General features: G+C 41.1%; 1 protein-coding gene across 1 annotated transcript; it reads left to right on the top strand.

Moving 5' to 3' along the window:
• Positions 1 to 1,144: 1,144 nt before the first annotated feature.
• On the top strand, positions 1,145 to 26,921 carry LOC101856731 (recQ-mediated genome instability protein 1; the record flags this gene model as incomplete). The annotated part of the gene is given in 12 exon segments (XM_005097139.3): positions 1,145 to 1,322; positions 4,011 to 4,157; positions 6,320 to 6,430; positions 7,107 to 7,226; positions 7,773 to 7,906; positions 13,711 to 14,095; positions 19,544 to 19,670; positions 19,845 to 20,714; positions 23,922 to 24,007; positions 24,864 to 24,977; positions 25,826 to 25,921; positions 26,496 to 26,921. Coding segments are annotated over 12 exon segments (2,493 nt in total). The 3' UTR covers positions 26,676 to 26,921.
• Between the last annotated feature and the right edge of the window lie 932 nt (positions 26,922 to 27,853).

The raw sequence follows: 27,853 nt of genomic DNA on the forward strand, positions 1-27,853 counted from the left end.
CTGATATTACATGTCATTGTACATGTGATACGAATTGATGGATGCCGACATGCATTGGAGAAAACAACATTCTAATAGTCCACCGATTCGTGTAAGATGCAATGCACGATTCAAGGTACTTGAAGTGTTCAGTTGACAAACCAAGCAGATGGGGTTCTAATTTTTTATGTGGAAAAAGAAAATTTTAATATCCTCGTGTGAATTGGTCTATCTCCAAAAAGTATGATACACGCACATGCAATGTATTTCATGAATACGGTATCAGTACTTTTGCAGAGAAATAGTCTCCTCTTTTTAATTGTAAAAGTATTCTAGAAGAATAAAACATTTCTTTTTAAAAAAAAAAGGTTTCTTTAGCCTATTTATAGCCCACAACTTCCCATTATGCCTTGGCTCTATGACACACGAAGGCTGACACAACAGGGTTCATATTCATCTCAGGCTACTCTATGGTATACGACACCGTAAAGGTAGGGAAAAGGAAAAAATAATAGACACCGGAAAGGACCACTAGGCAAGTGTCAGTTTGCCTTTTCGTTTTATTTCATTGATAAATGAAAGCAGAATAAAGAAACGTAGACATGACATAATTTTACCTCAGAAAAGGTGTTGAAGAGTATGATTATATATAGCTATTGTGATAGAATCAAAATAATTTTTTGATGCTTTTAAAACATTGAGCCGCTTCACATTTGCTGGAAAAAAAAACCCTCGGTGATAAACTCCTGGCATTTACCGCTAGATTTCAACAATGATACTTGCATCCACTTCCACAAAATTTGTTTTGGTTTTTTATTGATGGAGAAGAGGAGACTAGGCCAAGAGACTGCAAAGACCAAGCCTTTCATAGTCTAGAGGAAGGTTTTTCCTCCTCAAAATTTCTAAACGTGTCGATTTGAGAAAATCGGAGACATTGAAGTTGAAAAGATCTAGATCTAGATCTAGATCTAGATCTAGATTAGATCTAGAAATCTAGATCTAGATACAAGGCAAGGCCAAGAGATTTTCGGCTCGAGACAACCAACACAGTCCAACAGGAGAAAGTGAAAGTAGATCTAGATCTAGATATCTAGATCTCTAGATTCTAGATTAGATCTAGGACCTAGAGTCTAGATTGAGACTAGATCTAGATTCTAGATCTAGAATCTAATCTAGATCTAGAATCTAGACCAAGCCTAACTACTAGATCTAGATTCTAGATGCACTTTTCGAGGATGCACGAATTTGAAGTTGTACGAGCTTGGTTGAGCAATGAGTTCAATATTCAAGTATCAGAAACCTGGCTTAGAGCATGTCTTGAATGGATTCACCAAGAAAGTGAAGTAAGTAGGCTCAAGCCCAATGAATTGGGGACCATAAAGTACACACAGTGGAAACCATATAGTTATAGAATCTATAACAGGCCCGATAATAACATCATCATCCGGTGCCTTGCCGACTGGCGTGGGGTGGGCGATCATGGACCTCCACTTCACTCTGTCTTGCGTTGCAGCAATGGTGTCTGTTGTTCTTGCTGCTCCTAACCATGTTGTCATCTTGTCCAGTATCTTTTCCCTTTGTCTGCCTCTGTCTCTCTTTCCATCAAACTTGCCTGTTGTTACAATTCTCCAATGCTTCTTTCCGCATTGTGTGTCCGAAGAAATTTGCCTGTCGCTTTCTTATATTCGTCACAAGCTGTCTTTTACAATTTGCTTCTACCAAGACTTCTTCATTTGTTTTTGTAGTTGTCCATGAGATACGTAGCATGCGTCTTATGAACCACAACTCTGTCGCCACAATTGTTCTTTCCAGCTGTTTATTGATTGTCCATGCTTCGCACCCGTATAAAGTATTGGCTCGATGTAACTTTTCAGTACTCTTTTTCTCATTTCCGATAATAACAGGGATCCAGTAATAGCAGGGATTTTTAAAATCCCCGTTTTTTCCTACTCTTTGTCTCTATTGAAAGTTATCGGCAATAACAAGGCCTCATCGGAGCCCAATCGGTTATAGGGCAGGCTTGCCACATGGCCAAAACCCCTGTTCGTGGGTACTTGTGGCAAGGGAAACTACCCATGAATAAGTACAGCTGGAAAAGTCCACGGATGCTTACTTCCCTTGCATTTCTGATTTAACAGGAATGGGACAGGACTTTTTCTCTGGTCCTGTTATATCGGGTTTCCACTGTAATGTAGGCCTAACCTGTATTCTGGTAGGTCTAGGCCAGAGTGTAGGTTAGGGAGACTTAATACTTGGGGACTGATGAGAAATGAAACTCTTACTCTGTCTTTCAACTTTCAGTTTCAGGTACTACACTGTACTGAAGGAAGGAGTTTCGCAGAGGGCCGGCTGACCAACAACACACAAAAGAGGGGATATTTTGAGCGGGATATACCCTAACCCTAAACCCTAACCCTAACTCCTAGGCCACCTATATTCTCATCCCTCACCCCCCACCCCCCCCACCCGGACATCGACAGTGATGTAGATCTCTATTTTAAAAAATATATGATATATAATAGTTCGGCCTGCTTCAAGCGTTCCATCCCATGACATGAAGGAACGCTCTTACAGTTCAGAATTAAAGTCGGGATGGGATATGGAAAATTACGATGCAGACTTTTGAAACAGATATGATCATCATAATCAGATCTTAGCTAAATTAAATCTTTAATGAACAACAAATAGAATAATAATAATGTAAAAACATTTTTCGCCTCTCCAGTAAAAAATAATTATGTCTCATTACCCACGCTACTGCACGGGATGTGGGACCGGCCGCCGGCCTGACCATTTGTTTTTTACACCCTTAACGAGGGCAGGCTTCTCTGCTTGCATCTAATAAATTATGGTTCAAGGAACGGAGCGTGTAATAACTTAACAAGACACGAGCACGAGACAAATGTCTTGCACGAAGGTAGAAGGGTTGTAAATTTATTCAGACCAAATGGGCGAGGGCGTTAAATCGTGAGCTAGTTTTAACTAGTTAAATAATTTAGCAATCCAGGACAAGTTCTTTTCTTCACTTAAAATTTTTCTTTCTTTTATTCTTTCTTTTTCTTTCTTTCTTTCTTACTTCTTTCCCCTTTTTCTTTAACATTTGGAGTTTGGAACCACAAAGCCGAATGAAATTCTGCGGGTCAGGCGCGATCCAAGAGAGCCAAATTTCTGGGATTTGGCTCAAAACTGACACTGACAGCCCTGACTGTGACTATTCGGACACGAACTCGACCCCCTGATCCCTCTAGGGTGAATTTCGGTAAATTGAGGGGGTGAAAATAGTGAGACATAGGCCCGGGTGAGAATAACCACTTCCTAACCACTAATCCTAACCCTAAACCATCCTAGCTCTTGTAGTTGTATGGTTTGCTCTGTGATCCTTCTCAAAGTAAGTGCCGGCCCTCTGCAGAACTCCTCCCGTACTGAATCGACGTGGCAGTGTCAATGATATATATATCTGTCTGTACATAAAAGCTAAAAAAAGTGATGTTTGGAAAATAGTGTCCAGCATGAAGCACAATTTAAATTTTCACTCTTGTATTGTATGGAACAACGCTCACGACTCACAGTGTGAGAACTTAAGAAATCCCTCACTTTCATGTGTGGCAGAACACTGCCAAAGTTCATTGGATATTTTCTCTTCACTTAAATTTCTTTGCCACAGCCTTGAGAACCGTATACATTCACGATTCCTATATTTCAGCTTCTGCACGCAATTAACTTTGATTTAATGTGTGATGTATTCATTGGTGGCAGTTTTACAAGCTATAATGCGAGAGTAAAAATCACCCCTCCCCCCAAAACACCCCCCCCCCCAAATTTCCCCGAAATTGTGCTCAAAATCCTGTGATCAAAGAGCTAAAATTTGAAACTTTTTTTTACTGAAAGAGAGAGAGGGAGGGAGGGAGGGAGGGAGGGAGAGAGAGAGAGAGGACCCTGTCAGCACTGCTGTGAAATGTTTAGACTATTTCTAGAAATAGCATGACTTGTTAAAAGCGAATTCTTACTTTTTTATTTCTTTCATGTGTCAGGGCCAAGAACAATCTGTTGAACAACTGCAGTCTCAGGTTTATGACCAGTGGCTCCATTCAGATTTGGCTGAGATTGGCGAGCCGATTCTACCCCCTGATGTGGCTACAATCGATAAGATAGAACTGATAAGTAACTATCCTTTGCAGGTAAGTGAGAGATCGTGAGGGAAGAATGCAAAGCTTTTTTTCAGGTCTTGTTCCTATGTTTTGACCAATTTGTAATCTGATTCTAACTTCATAGCTGTTAGGCAGCTTTGAATAATAATTATTATGAAAATAGCATTTGTATAGTATTAATTCATATTCCCTGTGATGGAAAACAAATGATGAATATAATACTCTGTAAGTGTATGGTGGATTCAATGCCCCTGTTGTCCGTCTCAGATAGTAAACTCGTCCAAAAAAGTCAAGGAACAACTTAGTGTTTTCATCTGTCAAATTTCAACTTCAATATCTCACAAACCTGTTAAGATCAGTCAACCAAACTTGGCACACACACTGACGACTAGGCACAGTTTGCCTGTACTGCAAATTTGCCCGCACCAGCTTCACAGTGATGGCGCAGGGCATTCTGAAATACAGCGGAAAAGCATGAAATATGGGCTATATTTCTCTACTTCAGCAACTTTGGCATAGGGACTTTTAGCTAAAACTAAGCTCGGCACGTGCTAAACAGATGTCTTAGCTGTGAATATTGCTCACTTACAACCCTTTATAAGCGAGCGTTTTTCAGCCATGTTTCATTACGACACGATGGTCCCATGACGCTCGCTGCCTGACGTCGACAGAAGACGAGCCCTTGCCTGGCTCCAAGATGGCTCCACATTCCCAGTCGTTGCACATTGACTTGGGGGGGTCCCCATCAGTCATATAGAGGCTGCAAGAACGATGGCGAGCGACTGGAAGGGTCCAGGACAGGCTTCGACCAGGGCCACCCTGTTTGACCAAAGACAGCATCGACTGGTTCATTGTCAGACAGACCGTGACGTCACGAACCACTACTTCGGGTGACAGTCAATGTCCACGAGAGCAAGGAGACGGTAAGGAACTGTATCCGTAGAGCCAAGTTCACTTCTCTTGTCCCTGCCAGGCGGCCAAGGCACACGCCGCCCCTCAAAGCAGCTGGCTGGGCGTGGTCTGCTCGCCTTTTACAGTGGACACAATGTCAGTGGGACCAGATAGTCTTCTCGGACGAATCCAGATTCAACCTGCTGCACCCAGACAGGCGAGCCCATGTCTGGAGGCGCCGAGGAGAGCTGTTCTACCCTAAGTGCATCCAGCAGGTGGCGCCCTATGGTGGAGGGTCCGTTCTAGTGTGGGGAGGCTTCTCAGCTCAGCACAAGACCCGCTGTACCATATATAGGGCAATTTGACCGCCGCAAGGTACAGGGAGGAAATCCTGCGTCCCCTTGCTGTTCCTCTCCTGCAGCAGAGTAGACCCCAGGCTGTATTACAGAACGACAACGCCAAGCCACATCGCGCACGCATCGTGGGGGACTTCCTGCAGCAGCGAGCAATCATCCGCATGGACTGACGAGCTTGTAGTCCGGATTTGAACCCAATAGAGAACATTTGGGATCACACTGACTTCCTGCACAAAACCTTCAACAACTCTTGGGCTCCCTTGTCCAGGAGTGGTAGAACCTACCGAAAGAAGTTCTCCGAAGGCATGTCCTGTCCATGCGTCGACGCTGTGCTGAGTGTTTGATCAAACGGAGTGGCTATACCCACTATTGACAATGTTCATGAAGAACTATGGCTGTTCAGACTTTTGAAATCTGACCAGTGTGACTTAAACTCATTTTACATGAACTTCTCGTTTTTGTTGAAATCTGAAATTGTACACACTTAATCTAAAGAGTCGAAAGCATCATTTAAAAAAAAAAAGAATAAATTTGGTTAAACTGCACTTCAGTTATCTTTCTTTGAATTTTTGTTCCTTGACTTTTTTGTGCGAGTTTACAAAGCCAAATGGGTTGAGTCTTAGAATACCCCACAAAACGACCTGAGTCCAAGAAGTCTGGGATTTGAAACAGGGCCATCCATTCTGTAGTCCAGCTTGATTCCAGCTCTGAACCTCTAAATGGAGCGCCCAAGCTGTCTGCTTGGTCATTATTTTAAGATTTAGATTTAGATGAAATATTTTTTTCCAAGTTTTGTAAAACAATTAGGTAAAAGAGAAAATAGTTAATCAGTGGTGTTTTTGAGGTCTAGTAGAGTTCTGACTTTCTGGAGCATTTGATTGAATCCAGTGTTCAGAGATATAATATGTATTTCTACTTTTTCCACTGTGGTTTTCTTTGGTGAAGATGACCTCTTGTGTCGATGCTGGATTTCCTTTGTATGGACAAAAGCAGAAACTTGAAGGCTCAGAGAATCCAAATGTGCAAGTGACTGCAGATAAACCATTCCAGCCAGCTGTAAGTTGTATTCGCTCATTACTGTCATTTTATTTATTCTGATTTATGCAAAATACAGTCTAGCACACATACAACGAAATCTATTTGTATACACGTGCGAATTTCGTAATGTACATGTTTTAAAAATGCAAAGAATGTACATGATAAGAAATACTTTGGACCTGAATTCTATTCAGTATATGTGCATGTTTCTTTATATGAGCATGTTTGCTATATGCGTGCTGGACTGTATGTTATGTCAGGAGGTACTGTAAAGTAAAGTTTATTTTGTGACAGTTTCTTCTTTAATATTGTTGTTAATTTGGTCTTACTCTTACAACAGCAGCATTATTTTTGTAAGTGGTTTTTGGTATTCTTAAATTAATGATGCATCTTTTTAAGGACACATCATGATTTAGAAGTCAGGGCTTACATATCAATTGAGTTGTTAAAGTATTTAGACGCAATTTAGATCACTTAGTAGGTGGGCTTTTGACCCTGTCTGTCAGGGCAAACCCAGGCCGAGAGGGATAGAACATCCCGGCAGGAAGACCAAAATACTCGATAAAAATTCTCCCCACTCGGGAATTGGACTCGGGTATCCTGCGTGTGACAGCAAAGTATCTAACCGCTGCAACACAGACGCTAGTAATTTTATTCTCTTGTTTAAAAAAAACCCATTAAAAAAAAATTTCAGTGGGAACACAAGCCTTCCCGGATGTTAGTGCTGGAGCTGTCAGATGGCCACACTCACGTGAGAGCTATGGAGGTCGAACACGTCTCTTGCCTTCACTCTCAACTCGCAAGTGGCACCAAGGTGACTGCTACACTATTAATGAAAGTTACTCTTTGTTTTCTCTTCTTTGTGATAAATATTTGTTTGCAAAAGGGAAAGGCATTACAAGTCATGCTTGAATTGAAGTGATATTGTCATGATTTACTGGAACAAACTCAGAAAATGTTGCCTGTGTACCAAGTTCTGAAGCTTTAGGCTTTATTTTGCATTTTGGAAGTTTTGACATAAATTGTTGTGCACACTCCAGGGGTTTTAGAGCTAGGCGCTGCGATGTGGAACAAATAATCAGAAGGTAATTGTTTATGTTATGTAGGGGTTTCTGGTCTGTATCAACACTGAACACTGATAGGAATATTAAATGGTCTGGATCTCTCTCTGAATTTAATAATGTTCATCTTCAATAAGAAGTTGGGGTGGGGGGGGGGGGGGGGGGGGGGGTTGTGTGAACAAATCAAGTGTTTCATCTTCAAAACTGACAAAGTTTTGTTTAACCGATCTTAACAGTTGTAATGATTATTGTTTTGTTCTGTTTGTGAGTGTTTTATTTTGTTTTCTGAATGCCCCCAGCTTCTCATTAGTGGCACAGTGGTGTGTCGTCGTGGGATGTTGCTGTTGACACCAGACCACGTGCAGGTCCTGGGCGGTGAGGTGGACGGGCTGGTGGAGGAGAACACTCCGCTAAAGAATATAGAGAGAGCCATGTGAGTTTTTCTCCCCCTCTCATTATCTCTTTATCTCGGAGGGGGTAAACCCTCTCTGTTGGAACCCTCTTTTTGTACAAAATCTAAAATTGACATATACGTCACTAAACTGGTCATTATATCGAAACCAGCAGACCTATTTCAATAGTTCTTTATCTAATGAATGAACTCCTTATAAAAGAGACTTGTTTTCGGCAATTGCCGTAAAGTAATTTGACGTTGAAGTTGTCGTAAAGCTTGCACAGCAGCTCACCAGCATACCAGTTCCAACCGCAAGCTGCTGAGAGTGGCTTGCTGGAGATAAGGGGTTTAAAAAGTGTATGGGTTTAATGCCCGTTTCAACACTATTAGGTTATGTAACGGGCAGACCTCTGAGTTTTACGTCGGTCTTTGATAGGACTGTACCAAATGAGTTGAGAGCTGTGAAGAAAACTCCTTAAAATGACCAGAGTTCAAGAACATTCAGTCTTGGATTTGAACCGGGGCCATCCGCTCTGTAGTCCAGCCTGATACCTACTGAGCTATCAGAGTGCCCTCTTGAGTGACGGTGTACAGATAATAAATTGAAAATAATGATAATGATATACAATGTTTGTATATGCATATATCTCTGCTCAACAGCAAGCTCTATATGCTTAACAATCTATATATAATTACCTCAGCCTCCTCTAGAACACTCAGAAACATTCTCAGCTTCCTGGGATCATATAGTGTAAGCAAATGATTAAGCAATATATTAGGTAGCGTAAACACGGCCTCGCGGGCACTCGCGGCCTTCCGACCGCGTGGTATTGGTGAAATCGGAATAATTCCGATCGCTGTTTCTTTGCTCTTTCACTATAAAACACCAAAAGCCGTACACGTTGTAAAAGTTCAGCTTTTCCTCATTACAATGGTGTAAGTTGTTTATATGTCCGATTATTTGGAGCTAGAGAATCGCAGAGGAAAGCGAAGCCCCTCGCGGTCGGAATGCGTTGTCGGCCGGTTCAAAAATTGACACGCGTTTATTCAAATGCTTCGCAGAACGTGGGATGATTAAATACCATCTTTTCATTGGTAGAGAACTGTAGAGCTTTGAACGGGCTTTCCCGTGATATATTTTTGGCCTTTGGCGTTTAAATAGAAAGCCTTAAAAATTCCGTCAAAATTTTTAAAGATAATTTTTTACATGAAATAAGTAAAATACCGACTTAAAAAAGATATCAATTAAAAGATCAGTTCATTTTCTATTAGAATAAAGTAATAAGCTTGGAATTATTTTGCATCAATCCTTTCGCGAGACTCGGAAAGCATGTGACCCCGCACGCGGGGTACACTACAGTATAGAGCCGACTTGCTCGCCACGGGGGCCGGTGCGACGCCGGCCGGGTCAACGCTCGGTGTTTTTGGCGAAATAATGACAGATCATCATGTTTTTGGCGATAAAATACTGATTTGTAATGATCTCACAGTCTTGAAAAAAATTAGGCTCCATATATTTGTTATAGTGATTGTACTCTTTTAATGTGGAGATGTTTAGTGCACTTGGTACTCTTTCATTGTCTGTCAAACGTGGGGTTGCAGCCAGTGACTGTCTTTAACAAATTTGATCAAATTTTAAACAACTACCATTTTCTTAAAAATTGACTGAGAGGTTAAAGAATGGTACCAAAATGCTCACTGGATAAATGGAACAGATAAATTTGGCATACAGCTACTTTGAAAATTTAGTTTCTGGTACCTAAATATATCTACATTACATATAATATACATAGATTGCTTCCAGTTCTGCTCATAAGAGGCTCTCTGGGCTTACCGATACTGCCGTCGTAAGGGAAAACGACGAATGGTCCTGTGTAGAGGTAGCGAGGCAAATTTTTCAGGAGAGGCAAAAACTGTTTTCACTTTATAACTCTTCTATTTTTCACTCTTTTAAGCTGTAATTCACCAGATATCTGATTTGGATGTTCATAAAGCAGTTTCTAACGTTTGAATGGTTTAGGTTAAAAAGTAGCAAAGTTATTCGACATTCGTCGTTCTCCCTTACATTGCGCGCCTGCAGGTGATCCTTGCGATGTAAGCAAAAACGACGAATGGTACGGTTCATCGTTCTCCTTTACACTCGAGAACATTTATGGGCGTAGGCGAAGGTCAGTTGTGATGCATTATTGACAGTAATGACTGTGTAGTGGTTACTACAAATAAAAATAAGACGTATACAAACTAGTTATTATACGTATTAAGTTAGGTGTTTGTTATATCGCAACTGTAACTCGGTAAACGTCCTTCATTTTCCTTCCTCGCTTGGTTAAATACTACACAGTCAGTGTACAAATCAGATGTGCACACATTTTCAACAGCTTGATTTAAGACTGTCTCATTCGGAACCAAAGTTTGGTCTCCATGATATGTCTCTATTGTATTCTCTTCAGAAGCAAGTTTTACTTTTATTTTTGCTAATTGCAATAATTTTCCCTGCACGACCAAAGGGATCATCAATGTTACAATGTCAGCAATACGATCAGGTCATTGCAAAGTCTAACTTTCACGTAAGAAATGTAACAATCTGACAAGACTGTATCACAAACGCTTTCGGGAGAGGTAATGCGAAGCTTTGTATTTAATAAAGGATTCAGTTGATCGGATCGGAAAACATACCACAAAGTAGAGATCGACGAGGACATTTTTATTCTACAAGACTTTATAATTATTATACTCGATCGAAACGTCCATCAAGTCATAAAAAATAGTAAAGCAAGACTAAGTGTCGCCACAATACGTCCTCTTTTTAAGTTGGACAAAGAAATTTACTCTCATAACGCAGTGTCATTAATTGCTTGGTAATTCTATAATGATGTCGACCAGTGACACGTGCTAGACAAATTGAGGCACTATATCTATCGTTGGGATTTGGGATGTCAAATGACTGGACAACAAACTAAACATGATGTTAGTCTGTGAACATCTGGCGGACACTAATATGCAGTGCTAATAAATTTCTCCCTAAATACTTTTTTGACCCTCCCATCCCCACCCCTTTCCCCCTGTTCTCATCTGTTTTCCCCTCTCTCCCGCCTGCTCTTGTCAATTCACACATCAGCATAGGCCTAACACGTGAAGACAGACAGAAAGACACACTAAGTGATACATTCTTATAAACCTGGTCGACGGTACTCTGGGGGAGGGGGTGGTGGTGTGTTTGCAAAAAACCTAGTATGTTTGTGCGGACGCAACAGTGACCAATTGTCATTCGTCACCCATGCCGAATTTGTCCGACGGCAGAGACCAGGGGACAACGCTGAACGAGCAGTGATCCTTGACTGATCGACCTTTCATCGTTCTCCCGGACACTGAGCTCAGGCTCGGAGCTCGCCAGTGTACGGGAAAACGACGAACTCTCAATTACGCAACAACGGATTAGGATATGACAACATTTTTTACACCATCAGATGCAGAATTAGATATTCAATGAAATATATAAAGATAAAAAAATAGAAAAATTTTGACCATTCGTCGTTTTCCCTTACGATGGCAGAATATGTGTCACGACATAGTGGAATCAGATTCTCGTCAGTCAACTTTTGGACAGGTGGAGCTATTGATATCATTTTAAAGCGTGTTTTTCTTGCTTTTGATGAAAAAAATACTAATTATTGAGAAAATAGTGTACAGAGATTGATGAATTTCAAAGCTTGAATGTCCTTGAAAACTTTAAATTTACTATTTTTTGTGCCTTTGATCAATGTTTTTCAGCAAAATCCACGAAGAAATTTGTTTTTAAATGGATATAAAAGGTGTTGAGACACACCCAAAAAAAAAAAATTGATGAAAATTTCCAAACGTGCGTAAAAATGTTGGTTTCTTCGATTTCATTTATTTGACAAGTGCCTGATTTACCGCATTGACACACATATCTGTCAAGACGCTGTGGAATCAGGCACTTGTCAACTTTTGGGCCTGTGGAGTTATTGATATCATGTTAAAGCTTGTTCATTTGACTTGTCTTGCTTTCGATAAAAAAAATATCTTGAATACAAGTCAAGATATTTGCAATTGACGGAGGTGGGGGTGGCGTGATTTCAGAGGTAAAATTAGTTCCATAGCTTGTGAGTCTGTGGGAATGGAAAATTTACATTTTTTGTGACTTTAATCAACGATTTTCAATAAAATCAACACAGAACTGTGTTCTTAACACTTTGCCATCATATTTTGGGGAAAATCCGAAGAAACTGGGTGGAAAACATTGCCAATCGGCGAGATGAGGGGGCACTGTGTTAAATGCACGTAGAAGGTGTTCAGCCAATCGGCGAGATGAGGGGGCACTGTGTTAAATGCACGTAGAAGGTGTTCAGCCAATCGGCGAGATGAGGGGGCACTGTGTTAAATGCACGTAGAAGGTGTTCAGCCAATCGGCGAGATGAGGGGGCACTGTGTTAAATGCACGTAGAAGGTGTTCAGCCAATCGGCGAGATGAGGGGGCACTGTGTTAAATGCACGTAGAAGGTGTTCAGCCAATCGGCGAGATGAGGGGGCACTGTGTTAAATGCACGTAGAAGGTGTTCAGCCAATCGGCGAGATGAGGGGGCACTGTGTTAAATGCACGTAGAAGGTGTTCAGCCAATCGGCGAGATGAGGGGGCACTGTGTTAAATGCACGTAGAAGGTGTTCAGCCAATCGGCGAGATGAGGGGGCACTGTGTTAAATGCACGTAGAAGGTGTTCAGCCAATCGGCGAGATGAGGGGGCACTGTGTTAAATGCATGTAGAAGGTGTTCAGCCAATCGGCGAGATGAGGGGGCACTGTGTTAAATGCACGTAGAAGGTGTTCAGCCAATCGGCGAGATGAGGGGGCACTGTGTTAAATGCACGTAGAAGGTGTTCAGCCAATCGGCGAGATGAGGGGGCACTGTGTTAAATGCACGTAGAAGGTGTTCAGCCAATCGGCGAGATGAGGGGGCACTGTGTTAAATGCACGTAGAAGGTGTTCAGCCAAAAACCAAAAAATTGGTAAAAATTGCCAAACGGGCTGAAAAATGCTAGTTTGTTCAATTTCATAAATATGCATGAGATGGACGGGCTGGTGGAGCAAAACACTCCAGTCATGAATATAGAGAGAACCATGGGTGTTTTTTGCCTGTCAGTGGCAGTGTACATTTCAGCGATTGCTTAACTCTGTAATTTGGAGCCTCCAGTGAAACTCACCCAGTCCCTGAGTGGACGGTTCCAGCGTCCAATCAGACCGCAGAATGCATAAAGCAAAACTGCGAATGTAATCTGTTAAAAATCCAAATAGAGTTATTTTGACTCTGAAGTGTTATATAAATGTATAAACTACTTCCTCTTTCGCTCTGACATTGTTTTAGCCATTTTATGAATATTTTGCGAATATCCCCTGTTACATGTTACATGAGATTTGGATAAAATTCCGTCAAAATGTGGAAAATAATTCCGGGGTTAAAAAGTTAAGACTCATTTGTTTAAGCCCTAGTTAAAGTATGTTAGCATGTGCTGATGTGTCTTGTTCTTACTGCTGTCTGTCTGTGTGTATGATTTTTTTGGCTGAGAAAGTTCTTCCTTTTGTGGTTGAACCAGTTTTCATGTGCATATGAAACTTTTTTTCTTGTGTGTGTGTGTGTGTGTGTGTGTGTGTGTGTGTGTGTGTGTGTGTGTGTGTGTGTGTGTGCGGTTTACTCTCAGTGATTATGTCATTGATGTAAAGCTCTGAGAGCTTATATTATATGTATGAAGGTATGAGACAGAGTGCATATAAGTGCTATCTGTTTTTATTATTATTATTGTTATTTTTCTTTTGTTTTTGTTTTTCAGGTTGAAAAATAGAGAGGATGAAGGTAAACATGCAAAAAGAGAGTTCTCTGGGAAGTTTTTAGTCAGAGGCTGTGATAAAAAAAAGCAATTTGAAAGAACTTCATTTCCAAAATGGGAAAAAAGTGAGGCGACTACTTCAAAAGGTTTCCCTCAGAACAGTACGGTTCACTCTAATTTTGCCACGAATAGCGCTGTCAAGTGCGAGAAAAATGTCACAAAAGATTCAGGAATGTCCCTGGTAAAAACTGAGGTCAAATCTCAAGTCAGAAGTCTGTCGACTGGATTTGGAAACCGTGGTTGTGCTCAGAATTTTGCAGGATCTGTCTGGCCAGTCAAGCAAGAAAGCAACGAAACTCATGCAGGGGGATCGTCAGCGGCTATAGAGGTTAGTTATAAGGTGTCGTTTTTAAGCCTTTCATGCCCAGCCACTTTATCTGTTTAAAACATGTTCTTATTCCCAATACACATTTTATTGTCTACATTGCATGCACATCATCCAGTTTTTTTACAGCAACTATACATTTTTCCATGTTCATTATTAGACAATTATAATTTGTTGATAAGATATATATATATATATATATATATATATATAAATAAATTCAATTGTTGTATTTGTTGTACATGTAATTAAAATCAAGAGGTTCTGTGTACAGTGTGCACAAAGTGGTGTGACCGCGGACCCTTGGGGCATGTTAAAGATCAGGCTGAAAGTGGATGACATTTCACCATTGACAAAAACAAACTCTTTTTCTTGTTGGATTTTGAAGATCTCAGAAAGGTATTTTTACTATGATTGTAGTATTTTTTTATCCCAAAGAGGCCAGCCAACTGTCAGTTTCAATTAAACATGTAATAGGCCCTTTATTTCTTTTAAAGTAATCGTCTGCATGTAGAGTTCAGCAGTTGCTGCATCGTGTCCCGAAGCTCTCGTCTGAACTTTGACCCACTAACACAGAACAAGAGGAAATTGGCAGCGTTGTTCACTAGCGTGACGTTGACCAGGTAGAGTTTGACGCCGAAACAGTCAAGGGAGGGAATCCTCTCCTGGTAGGGGAAGCCGGGGAGAGAGAAACGGTGGGCTTCGTATGGGAGCCGCGTGGCCAGGAACACGAGGCTGATCAAGAGCAAGGTCAAGGTCATGGCCCGTTCTCGTCTGACGCGGTGTAGGAAGTTGTTTGTAGTAGTGTCCCGAAAGTCATTACGACGAGCGTTGGCATTTGGTGTCTGTGTCCGAGCACACGAGCGGTCCTGATTACGGCGCACTGGTCTGTGTTGTGTGGGAGTGATGTAGCCAGTGCCAGTGTGACTGTTGGTGTCCAGAGATCTCTCGGCTTCTGTCGGGGTCGCTGGCTCACTTTGTGGTATATCGCAACTGATGAACAGTTTACATTGACCAATAATACTAAGAGGACCATTCCCGGTTGTGTTGTCTTTAATTTGGTTGTCTACAGGAGATTCTCTTGCGATAAGGATCTCCAACAAACTCCCGCGTGGCCTGGTCTTTGTTCTGTATTTATTGCATGTTCTGTATTCTGTGCATGCTCTCCTTAGGCATTTGATTCGTTGGGATCTAGAGCTAGGAAAGTTGTCACTTCGCATTTCTGCTGCCTCTGAAGGGGTTTGGTGGTGTCGTCCTCTGGTTTGTGCCATGGTCATATCTACTCTCTCTGATGGTTGGGTTAAGTTATGGATTGGTTGGCCGGAGTTTTGGTCCGGCTGGTTCGAGTTTTGATTTGGTTGCTTCGAGTTTTGGTTCAGTTTGTTCGAGTTATGGCTTGGTTTGCCTGAATTATGGCTTCGTTGATTCAAGTTTTGGCTCGGTTTGTTCGAATTTTGTCTCGAGTAGTTCGAATTATGCCTTGGATGACCGATGTTTTGACTGGGTTGTCTGTACACTTCATGCTCCAGGCATCTCTTCATTTGTTTACTATTTTTCCGAATCTTGTAAATGATCACTGTATTTCCTATAACAATGAAAATGAAAGGGAGCAAAAAGTAAACGATAAGGTCCATCCAGTAAATAATGACTTGCACCACATCTACTTCGGCGACGAAAAAACACTGACTCCAATTGATGTGAAACTCGGCTTTGTCCGCCTTGTGGCCGCTGTCAGTGAGGAAGAAGTAAGAACAGTTGATGAGAAGGATGCTGACTGTGAGAATGCCGATGGCCGCGTACGATCGTCTGCAGGTCCAGATGGCATGCACGCGGTGCGGGTTCACAACCGCAGTCACTCGTTCGGCTGTTATGAAGACAAGCGTCCAGTTACTGAGCTGCTGGAAAACGCATCTGATGTAGGTGAAGGTGAGGCAGAAGATTTGTGACGGGGTCAGACGCCACAGGAAGGCGGAGTCTGAGATGAGTCCCGTGAACAGACAGGCCTCGTCCACCAGGCACAGGAAGCGGAGCCAGAGGGCGCTGGGGGAGTTGGTGTAGGTTCGTCTGCTGAACACAGCCACAGACGCCAGGTTCCCTAGTGTGCCAGCGAGGCAGAGAAAGCTACTGAGTATCACGTTCACTTGATACGTGGTGTCCATAGAAGGTGTGGAGGTGTGCGCTTTTGTCGCATTCATGACTTCAAAGTTTGGGTGTTTTGGTTTGGTTCTAGTGAGAGTTGTTACAAAATCTGACTAATGTTGTTTTGTTGGCTCATCAGCTCATCATAGACGATGATCTCCCAGTTGCTTAGATAATGTAGCAGAAAACCAATCTTTGATGACGTTGAGATGGACTCACAATTATAAAAGTGGTTGGAGGGCGCCACTGGTAGGTCCTACTTCTTTTCTATCTTTCTGTTGTTTGTGGCTATCTTTCTTGCTTTGTCTCTGCGCTAAATGACCTGTGTTATTGTGTCAATGATGCGCTTCTCTTTAATCAAACTCAAACTCAGACTCGGATGATCTCTAATATGACATAACAGAAAAAAAACATCCTTTGATGGTTTTGAGATGGACTTGCAGTAGGTCTGTCTTGGCTTTTGCTGCCGTGGATAAAGAAACGTCTTGCTGACGTACAATATTATTTATACATCTGGTTGAAAAGCCCTGTCATGCCTGGCCCCTTGTACTCCCTTGTAAGAACTCTTGATCAACAACTGGGTGGTTGGAGGGCGTCACTGGTGGGCTTTGCTTATTTTCTGTTCCTCTGTTGTTTCTATCTGTCTGTCTGTCTTGCTTCTTCCCGGCACTAACTGTCCATTATTGTGTCTATGTGTTTGTACGAAAACAGACAAACAAATTGTCTTTTATACTTACATATAAGAACTTTCTATCAACACTGGTGATATAGAGAACATAGAGTCTTTTGAACAGGTTGGATTATTTCCTTACGAATACCTGTGTGGTTTGAAGTTTCAGCCACAACGTCCACTTCTATCCATGTCACTGGCTTCTTGCTATCACTGAATTTTTCGATCGTTCTGGTCCGTCACCATGATACCGTGCTATATTCGTTTTAAGTTAAAGAAAAATTCTGTTGAGTCATTGTCGTAGTTTTACAAAAAAATTCTGTTGAATCATTGTTGCAGTTTTACAGAATGTCATAGGCCTGCCAACTGTTCCGAATTTCCAGGGACAGTCCTGGATTCGATGACCAGGAATTTAAGAGGCTTATCACTTCCACCAAAAACCAGTCCAACTTGGTGTATTTTTGTTTTAGTTTTATCTTCAGTTTTTGTTAAGAGTTTTACATCACTTGCAACACAAATAGGTCGCGTGAGTGCCAAAGATCAAAGGAGTTACTAGAGAGTAACATACGCAGAACTAAAGAAGGAGAGATAAGGATGATGGATATTTGATAGGAAAGAAGAAAGAGAAAGAGAAGGGCAACTGCTGTTTGATAGGAAAGAAGAAGGCGAGATAAGGATGGTAGAAGTTTTGATAGGAAAGAAGGAGCCAAGAACACCAGGGCACCTGCCACTGTAATTTTGTTTTGTTGTTAAGCAATCTTATGTTATAACCTTGGATGTCCCTGACTGGGCTTTGAAAAAGTTGGCAAGTCTGGAATGATGTCTCCTGTGTTTGTTTTTGTCATTGTTTTTCTAATTGTTTTTGTTAACACAAAGAGCTGGTGCTTGACGAAAAGAGAATGTGATCGAGATAACAGGAAGAGTAATGTCTCTTCTTTGGCCTGGTTGTTCTTCAATTTTATTTGTACAGGAGGTTGCAAAAATAAAGATAAAGAAAAATCGTGGAATTTTCATTTCATCTGATCTAAATTGCTTTGAGCTTTTGCTTTAAAGGGTCTAGCGGGTAATGTTTTTGGTCAATTTTCGAGGAAATTATTGATTTTCTGGAAAGCAGCTTTTTAAAACCTTTGATCATTGCTGAATCAGATTTTCTGGTCCATTTGGTGAAAAAAATTGATAAAATTGGTGAAAAAAATTGATAAAATTGGTGAAAATATGTCTCAAGCGACCTCACCCCCCCCTCTTGCAAAAACGACTGCTTGGTCACTTTTCCTCTCTTTTTTGTTACATTTTGTGTCTTCTTGATTCACTAAACTTCTATAAATGAAGTTATTTGTAACTGCACAGAAATGAGATTTTATATGATTAGAAATAATAGTGCATATGGTACTGGAACCTCTAGAAGGAACAAATTCTCAAATTACACAGTGACGTTTTTAAATGCGTTTTTCTCAAAACTTTATTTTTGAAAGACCTTTCATCACTAAAATCTTAAAATCTGAGCTGACCAATCAAGATAATGTACTAAAACTTTCCAAGTATGTGCACATTTGGTAGTTATAGGTACCTGGCTAGTTATATTTGAGAAAATATACTTAATATTTCAGAAATCTGCATTTGAAATTGATGTTTTGTTTAAAATTGGTATAAAAAAGGGACATTGCTTTGAAACCCCCAAAACTTCCAGAATATTGGAAGTATTCCAAAAAAACCCAGCCAGGTACCTATAACTATTATTATTAACTTGATATTTATTAAAAGATTAACATTATGTCTTTTGGTTTTCAAAATCTTAAGATTTTCCTAAGTATTGTATAATTTCAATATGGGCGCCGGTGTTACATAACACTTTTGGTTAAATTGTTCTGGGAGGGTACCACATATTTTGGGACAGTTTGGTTCTAAAAGATGCATAAATAACGGAGATAGATTTTCTTGGTAGCTAGACCCCTTAATGAAATTTGAAGCTGCTGTAAAGTTTTTCAGAACTAAGAGAGGGAGCGCTGTGGTGTAGCTGTAAGGTGCTTTGCTGTCACACACAGGAGCCCCGAGTTTGATTCCCGAGTGGGGAGAACATTTTTACAGAGTTTCTTGGTCTTTCTGTTGGGCAGAGATGTATCCCTCTCAGCCTGGGTTGGTCCTGACAGGCAGGGTGGGAAGCCTGGCTACTAAATTATCTAAAATTGTGTTGATGGGGATGTAAAAACACCTAACTACATTAATACATCAACACTTGTGGATGTGGGGCCAGCGGGATGTAGTGGTAACACGTTCGCCTTGTAGTTGGAAAGAACTACTGGGTTTGGTCCCCACTTGAGTCCAACGGGCCGTTGTCTGTGGTATTATGATAGTGATGATGATAATAATAATAATAGTAATGATAAAAATAGTAATAGAAATAATAATGATGATAATAATAGTAATTATGACATTGATAAAAATGATAATGATGATGATGATGATGATGATAAATATGATAATAATAGTAATAATATTAGTGTTAATAATAATAGTGATAATAATAATAAAATAATAATGATTATAATAGTGAATTTTTAAAAAAGTATTTAATAGCAATAATTACGGTAAATATGATAATAACAATAATAATAGCATCTGCATTTAATTTTTGTGCTTCTCAGTGGGAAGATGATCTGAACTACGCTGAGCTTTTTGATGACGAAATGGAGGAGGATATGATGATGGGGATGTCAGACAGCACGTCGCGACCTACTGCTCCAGTAAGCGGGAGGCTGGAGGGCGCCACTGGTAGGTCCTACTTCTTCTCTTCCCCTCTGTCGTTTCTGTCTATCGGCCTTGCTTCTTACCTGCCCCTGACTGTTATTTTGTGGATGTGCTTCTCTTTACTCAAACTCAAAAGATACTGATAGTGTCGTAATCATCATGATCATCATCTTATTATTATTATTATTATTATTACAGATTCAAGGGTCTCATCGATTAAGCCTCAGTCACAGCTACTGACTGAAGACGATGCTGATATGTTTGACGATGACATGGATCTGATAGAAGCAGAGATGGGAGCCAACATTGAGACAAAAATTGAAACAGGGGCAGATATAGAAGCAGAAATAGAGGCGGGAATTGCAATGGAAGCGGAGATTGAAGCAGAAATGTCTGTGGAAGGACAGAACACATGGTCCGAGGCTTTGCCTGTTCTCGACTCCGATGAGAAATCCACAAGGCTTAACCCTACACTTGTAAATAGGAGTAGAAATGCTGAGTCAGACGGGAGAAGTGAGCCGACAAGTTTACGAACAAATCTGCGTGGCGTTGCCCCCACAAACTCGCAACCTGCACGAGACACTTTGCCCTCTGGGACATGGTCTGCAAGACAGCAGAAACCGCCAGGTGTTCAGTCACGATTTGGTCCATCGTCACAACCGCCTCGTAAGCCAGGCACAACTTCCCCACCTTTCTCCTCAGCCAAGGCCGAGCAGGATGGGATAGAGATAAATACTACGCCGAAACAGCTCAAGTCATCACAGCAATCGACGCAGCTCGTCAAGTCTAAATCGCAACCTCAGAAAATGTCGAAGCAGTGTAAGCTTTCAGATATGTTTGCGCTCAACACGAGTCAGAACAGTAAAAAAATTAACTCGGAAGTCACTTCGGCAGAAAATAATAGGGCGTCATCGCTGTCACATGACAGGAATGAAAAGTGGGTCGCAGGAAAGTCTTTGGATTCTCCCAAGTTGTCCTTGGCAGCAGGGAGCGACCATGTTGATAGCTCGTTTGTGGTACCACAGGCAGTTGTGCGGCCCTTTCAGACGGACAGCTCTTCTGATTCAGGTAGGTGACTGTGCTTTATGCTTTGAGTTTTAGTATGCGTAGCTGGTAAGATAAATCCACACACTCTCATACATATAAGGATGCGCCCATTCTCTCTCTCTCTCTCTCTCTCTCTCTCTCTCTCTCTCTCTCTCTCTTTTCTCTCTCCTTCTCTCACACAACCACACACGTTACACACAAACACACACACACACCCACATGATATGTACATTACACACACTCATACACACATACACACACACTTACACACATACACACACACACTCTTACACACACACACACACACACACACATACACACACACACACACACACTCACACACTCACACACTCACACACACACACATACAGACTTACACACACACACACATACGCATACACACACGCGCTCACACACACACAGTAGGTGTGCAGCAGGATTTTCTTCAGTTTAGCCCAGCTTTTGGTTCAGAGAGTTTGCTCAAATAGAAGAAAAAATAAATTGGGTATTCTATTTTATTTTAGTTTACCACTGTTTTCGGATGAACTGTGTTCAGTTTGAGTGGATTTCACTATATTTTGTATAGGTAGGAGGATACTAAGCTTCTTTTGCTCACTTCGTCTAAGGTGTCATCCTTAAATACCCTTTCTACACGGGAATCGGACTCACATCTTACATGTGCTATGGCACACCGCCTAACAGCTGCACCACAAACACCAGCCACCAGCACTCTCCCAATAAATATTAGTCGTAAACAACTACCCGAGCGTTTGGGTTTTTGTTTTTTTCAAAGTACATGTTTTTAATCCCCCCATCTACATAATTTAGATAATTAAAAAGGTGGGCCTGCCAGGGCAAACCGAGGCTGAGAGGGATACAATGTCCCAGCAGAAAATAAAAAAATTTCCACCCCCACAGGAATCCAACTCAGGTCTTCTGCACGCGACAGCTAAGGATCTAACTGCTACACCACCTTGCCACGATAACAATAAATTCAATGACTGGCAGCCCCCCCCCTCTATTAAAAAAAAATCCACAATCAGGTAACTTGTTTGATTTCGAGAGTCCAAAAACAATTCGGCTCTGATGAAGAAAAATTGAAGATAACAAAGGGACTGACTGACAAAGGTAAAAGCCATAAACAAAAAAGAAATACGAGATAAATATGTCAGGTGCCATACATTAAAACTCCTGTTGTCAACAAAAAACAAATATAAGAGATCAAAGGGCCACACTGGGTTGGGTGAAAGGTGCTGTTGTGGACCAAAGATTTTCTCTGCTGGGGAAAAAATGAAAAGAAAGAGATACATTGTTGACAAAACACGAGCAGGAAAAATGTAACTTCCTTCCAGAATGATATGAAACACATTTGAGCAATTCCATGAAAAGCGAAATTGCAGTGACACACATAGTGGCAGGATGATAGCCTGCTAAAAGGCATTGTAATATTATAATATTATAGTCTAAACAGTAATAGAGCTTGGGGGAGAGGGAGTGTTGTTAGTGGAAAGTTGGCTCTTACGAAAGAAAGCAAACAAATTATTTTTAAGAAATGAGAAATAAAGTTAAGTTATTAATACTAAAAATAATACTAACAATAATAGCTCAATCATTGCTTAGATTTTTGTTATTCAACGGGTGATCATCTCTGTGGTACTTGTTTAACAGCAGATTCACTGTTCGTGGAATGACCCATTTCAGTCTCGGGTACTCCAATATGAGATTACATTTCTCCTTTTACTTTTAGTAAGTGTTTTACGGCACTTGCAACACAATAAGGTCATGTAAGTGCCGAAGATTAGATGTGTTACAAGAGGAAAACAAACATAAAAAAGAAGGAGGGGAGATAAAGACAATAGATGTTTGAGAGGAAAGAAGAAGCAAACCACACCAGAGCACCCTCCAACCACCCACATTTCTTTTTTTTTTTTTATAGTAGAGGGTTTTATGGCACTCGCAACTGCATATGAGCACCAAGGGGTGGGTGTCAACAGAGAAGTCTTTACAGGGAATCAGACTTAGACTGCTCACCTCTCTAGCTTCAACAGCACAAGGTCTGCTTCGACTATCAAGGCACCCCAAAATAGCAGGTCACAAGGGAGTGACAAACATACAAAAGAAGTAGAGAAAAATGACAATAGTAAGGATCAGGAAAGAAAAAGCAGCAGTTCCCTGTTGTAGATCAGACACAGTTATGAGCGTGACCTGAATCAGCCCCTTTACAACTCTATGCTTGAACAAGATATGTCCCCCCTTTGGGAATGGCCTAAAGACACTTCAGTCAGTGGCACTGCCCTGGGGGTGCCACATTTCTCCGGAGAACAAATAATTACAAGTATCAAGCATGTACATCGATGCACAAAACAACCATTTACCTCATGAAACAAAAGACCCAAGAAAGAAAGAATGAAGCAACAGAGGGGAAGACATGATGAAGGAGGAAGGAAGACATACGACAAATGCCGCTGGCACCCTGCAACCACTCACGACAAAGGATGACACCTTAGTCCCACCTTTTGAATTATCTAAATTATGTAGATGGGGGGATTAAAAACATGTACTTTGAAAAAAACCAAACCCAAACGCTCGGGTAGTTGTTTACGACTAATATTTATTGGGTGAGTGCTGGTGGCTGGTGTTTGTGGTGCAGCTGTTAGGCGGTGTGCCATTGCACATGTAAGATGTGAGTCCGATTCCCACGTAGAAAGGGTATTTAAGGATGACACCTTAGACGAAGTGAGCAAAAGAAGCTTAGTATCCTCCTACCTATACAAAATATAGTGAAATCCACTCAAACTGAACACAGTTCTTCCAAAAGGGTATTTTTCTTATTGTCTCCGTCTGTATGTTGGAAGATTGTATCTCTCCCAGCCCAGGCTGGCCCTGACAGGCAAGGTGGAAGCAGGTTTTCTTCAACACGATCGAAATATTATTGCTGGAGGTGCAAACATTTATTCCCTTTCTTATGTTAAGCAGAAAAAAAAAGATAATAAATGAATATCTTTTCATATATTGGGGAGGACGTTTTCCTGCTTTTCCCGGTTATTTTCATTGTTTTTTTGCCAGAATTATATTTTATGCAGTTGTTTTCTGTTTAACCTCTTATTTATTGTGTCTGTTAATTGTCTTTTTGATTGCTAATACAGTGTTGCAAATTTTCAGGTATTTTGACAAAATCTCGATGGCATCCCTGATCCGTGTTTGATCTCCTCTGTCTTTTTGTCACAGATGGCGAAGGTTCTCATAGTTCTCAACCATTCAGATATCTCTGTGAGGTGTCCTCTGTTCAGCCTGGCTCAACCCTGACTGTCAAGGTTTGTATGTTGTATTTGCACATAGATGTTTCTATTCATTAACCCGTTAACTGCTAACTTTAAGTAGTATAAGCCCCCCACTCCCCCCCATCCCCCACCCATGTGCTAGGAAAAATTATTTTGCTCGCAACACACAAGATACCTTTATTTCTAGACCCTATCATGTGCAATTCCTGCTTATACAGTAATAGCCTAAAAAAAGACGCAATCACATCAGCGAAGAAAATGATGAAGACAAAAAAATAAATCTCTGAATTCAGAACTGTTTAGTTAAAGTATAAGTTTTACACCACTTGCAGCACAATTAGGTCATATGAACGCCGAAAGCCAGAATTGTGTAGAAGCAAAGCTGTGAAGGAAACAAAACTAGGATTTCAAGGGTATACCAGGTACACCCTCAGCGCGAGGTCAGTACAGATCATGATTCACTGGGCAGTTTGGATCCCCAGGAACAAAGAGTAGGGTCAGATTTATTGGTCATTTACCAATAATTAGACCCTGTTTCTACATACTGCTGTCTCTACTAAAAGGAAAAGATCTCTTTGTATAGAAAAAATACAGCTGAATGCGAATCTGCAATTAGTTTTTCAAAGTGCATCTAATCAGGCTTTGGAGGTCAACAAACTTTGGTGGCTATTTTCTTTCTAATTTTACCTCTGACATCAGGGGATCCCCTCCTTCAATTATAAATACCTTGACTTCTATTCAAGATTGGTATGTATTTCATCCAAAGCAAGGAATATGAACTGGCTTTAAGATTATACATTGTACCAATAACTCCATATGTCCAAAAACTGAGAAGTGCTTGAGGGCCGTATCCCATCGTGTCGCAACACATTTTTTTCTCTTCCTGCAGGCTTATATTTCGACCCTGACGGACAAGCTGAACAGCTGCGGTGGCGAGAGATGGGCTCTGTCCTGTCGGATCAACGACGGCACTGCCTCTGTGGAGGTCGATCTGCACAACACGGTGAGAGAACTGTAGACTAAACCGTATACTGCCAGGATACCTTTTTTTTTATTCACAGCAGTTTCGAGAAAAAGAGTTTTTTATCAGTGTAGGCATTAAAATGAAGCGTTCTTTCGAAATTCGAATTTGAATTTATTAAAAAACTAGTCACAGTTTCACTTCGATCTTTTTCTCTCACAAGTAGGGTAAGTGATCAGGCTTTCAATTTACCAAATAAAAAAATTTGTGTGCCCAAATAAACAAAAGACGTTCTGTCAGCTTACGGCAGTACTGGCTACAATAAGAGTAGTACAGGGTGCCCATTGGCAGGATCGGATCAAATGAGGTTGCTTCGATTAATAGCAGCTTTGTTCACATTATTAATAGTGACCAATTATTGTTGTGCCAAATTTGAAAAGAATAGAAAAGTTTGACCGGGGCACGATGTTTTGGTACGCATGACTTACTGTTCAAGACACAGCCTTTGTGCCAACTGCCGCATTCAGAGGTTGCTGTGTTGAGAGGTTCTTAAACCCCACAGACATGGGTAATGTCGATAGCTTTCTAGATTTGCCAGTATCAACCTCTCCAAATCTACTGTCCATTTCTGCATTTTGTGCGAAACAAAAATATGACCCTGACCTTCTTTGTGGCTCTTAGGTCTTAGGCTGCAAGTCTTGTGATTAGCTGCTCATATCTGATGGTTGACTTGTGTCCTTGAAAAACGTGTGATTGATTTTGAAAGTCATTATTGAATTTGGCCAAATTATACTAAAAGGTAGCTCTTGAGAGAGAGAGAGGAAAGGAGGGAGAGAGAGAGAGAGAGAGAGAGAGGTTTTGAATTACATCTAATTTTCCTCTGGGATCAGGTGTTGACTGGACTCATTGGCTTCTCGGCGCAGGAAAGTATGATCATGCGACAGCGGATTAAGACTGATCCACAAGTGAAAGAAGTTTTGATGGAGGTAAAATTATCTTCCTTCTTTTTATTAGTTTAGATCGGTATTTTCTACAGATATGTTTGAGTGGTTGACAGGTGTTCAGGTGTGCTTTGCCCCTCTTTTCCTGTCAAACATCTATCATTTATATCTCTCCTCCTTTTTTTGTATGTTACACTCTAGTAACACCTCTAATCTTTGGTATTTATGTGACCTGATTGTGTTGCAAGTGCAGTTTGACTCTTTCTAAAACGAAGCAAGCAGGGTTGCTGTTTGTCCGTTTTTTCCTGTTACTTTTACTGAAAGGGAAATCTGTCCTTCAGAGACAGTGGCAGGTTGATTATGATCAGTGTTTATAGTGACTCTCTGCAAAGACTGAGCCTTATTCTCAGAGGCTGTCACAGCCATGATACCTGTTGTTTTGTCAGAGATGGGTCAGATAGCACGTGTACTCTGTATCTATTTCCTGTTTGACCTCATATTAGCTGTGTGTCTTCCAACCGTCTTTCTGTGTACAAATGGAACTCAATAAATTTGGTTATTTTCACGAAATCCCAGTGGCACCCCTCTATGTACTTTTTTTCTCTTTTTTGTTCTCCAGGGTTTATCAGAGTGCCAGCAAAAGTTGGCCAATACATCTTGTCTGATGGAGCTACAGGTCCCCGAGGGGCAAGGGAGGCCACTACTACAAAAGTTACTTCCCGTAGACCAGAGCCATGTGCAACATCTTCGGAGTAGAGTGGAACGTTCTTTTCCTGACTTTGACTTGATGTTGGTTTGATGTCATACTCATTTCTTTACTTTGACTTTGACTCTCTGAGCCCTGTTCCCCTGAACCTATGGTGCTTGTGCTGCTGAGTTACTGTGGATCAGCTGTAAGGTTTACACCAGGGGTGGGTAAACCCGTTGGCCAATGAGGCCACATCGGAGCTCAAAGATGGTTCGCTAGGCTGCCTTGATGGTTATCAACAGTTATTATAGATTTAGATTTTAATAGCACAAATAAAAGCTGCTTGCTCCCCTCCAATATTATTTTTCTCTCTTTTTAACTTTAAGAGAGTAATGCACTCAAACTATAAGACGAACAATTTTTGCGATGAATGAAATACTCTATATGATAGTCGCGGTAAAGCCCATTAGGCCAAATGTTATAATAAAAAAGTAGAGGAGTGTTAGGCATTTATGGAAATCCTCATTGGGCTGGGATTGGCCTAAAGGCAGGAGATTGACACCTGATGTACACTGTTGCATACGGAGAAGTGCGCTTGGTGCTCAGATGCGAAGGTTACTCACTCTCAAGTGTGCGCTAGGGTATCACCCCCCGAGGCGGTGCTACTGACTGAAGTGTCTTTAGGCCATTCCCAAAGGGGGGGGACATTAACATCTCGAGTTCTTATGCACTGTAGAATCGTAATTGTAAATGAGCTGATTCATCAATGTCACGTTCATAACTGTGCCTGACCTGTAACAGGGAACTGCTGCTTTTTCTTTCCTAATCCTTACTATGGTCATTGTTCCTCTACTTTTGTGTGTTTGTCACACTCTTGTGACCTGCTATTTCCGGGGTGCCTTGATAGTTGAAGCAGACTTTGTGCTGTTGAAGCTAGAGAGGTGAGTAGAGTAAGTTTGATTCCCTGTAAGGACTTCTCCGTTGACATCCGCCCCTTGGCGCTCATGTGACCGTATGCAGTTGCGAGCGCTGTAAAACCTCTACTAAACAAACAACATGCGCTAGGGTATGTGTGCTCACGCTGGTAATGACACGATGTTTTGTTGTTTAGTGGTTAGACTGTCAGTTTCCTAATCAAAATGTCGTGGGTTCAAACCCTATGGAGGGGGCAAGGCTGTGTTCTTGAGAAAGGAACTGCACTTGAATTTTCCTCACTTCACCCTGGCGGAAATGCTTACCCAGCCATGGATAGCAAAAGATTTTATCTGTTTTTTAGTGTTGTAGGGCTC

Source organism: Aplysia californica, unplaced genomic scaffold (assembly GCF_000002075.1).
Source record: "Aplysia californica isolate F4 #8 unplaced genomic scaffold, AplCal3.0 scaffold00147, whole genome shotgun sequence".
Taxonomy (NCBI): Eukaryota; Metazoa; Mollusca; class Gastropoda; order Aplysiida; family Aplysiidae; genus Aplysia; species Aplysia californica.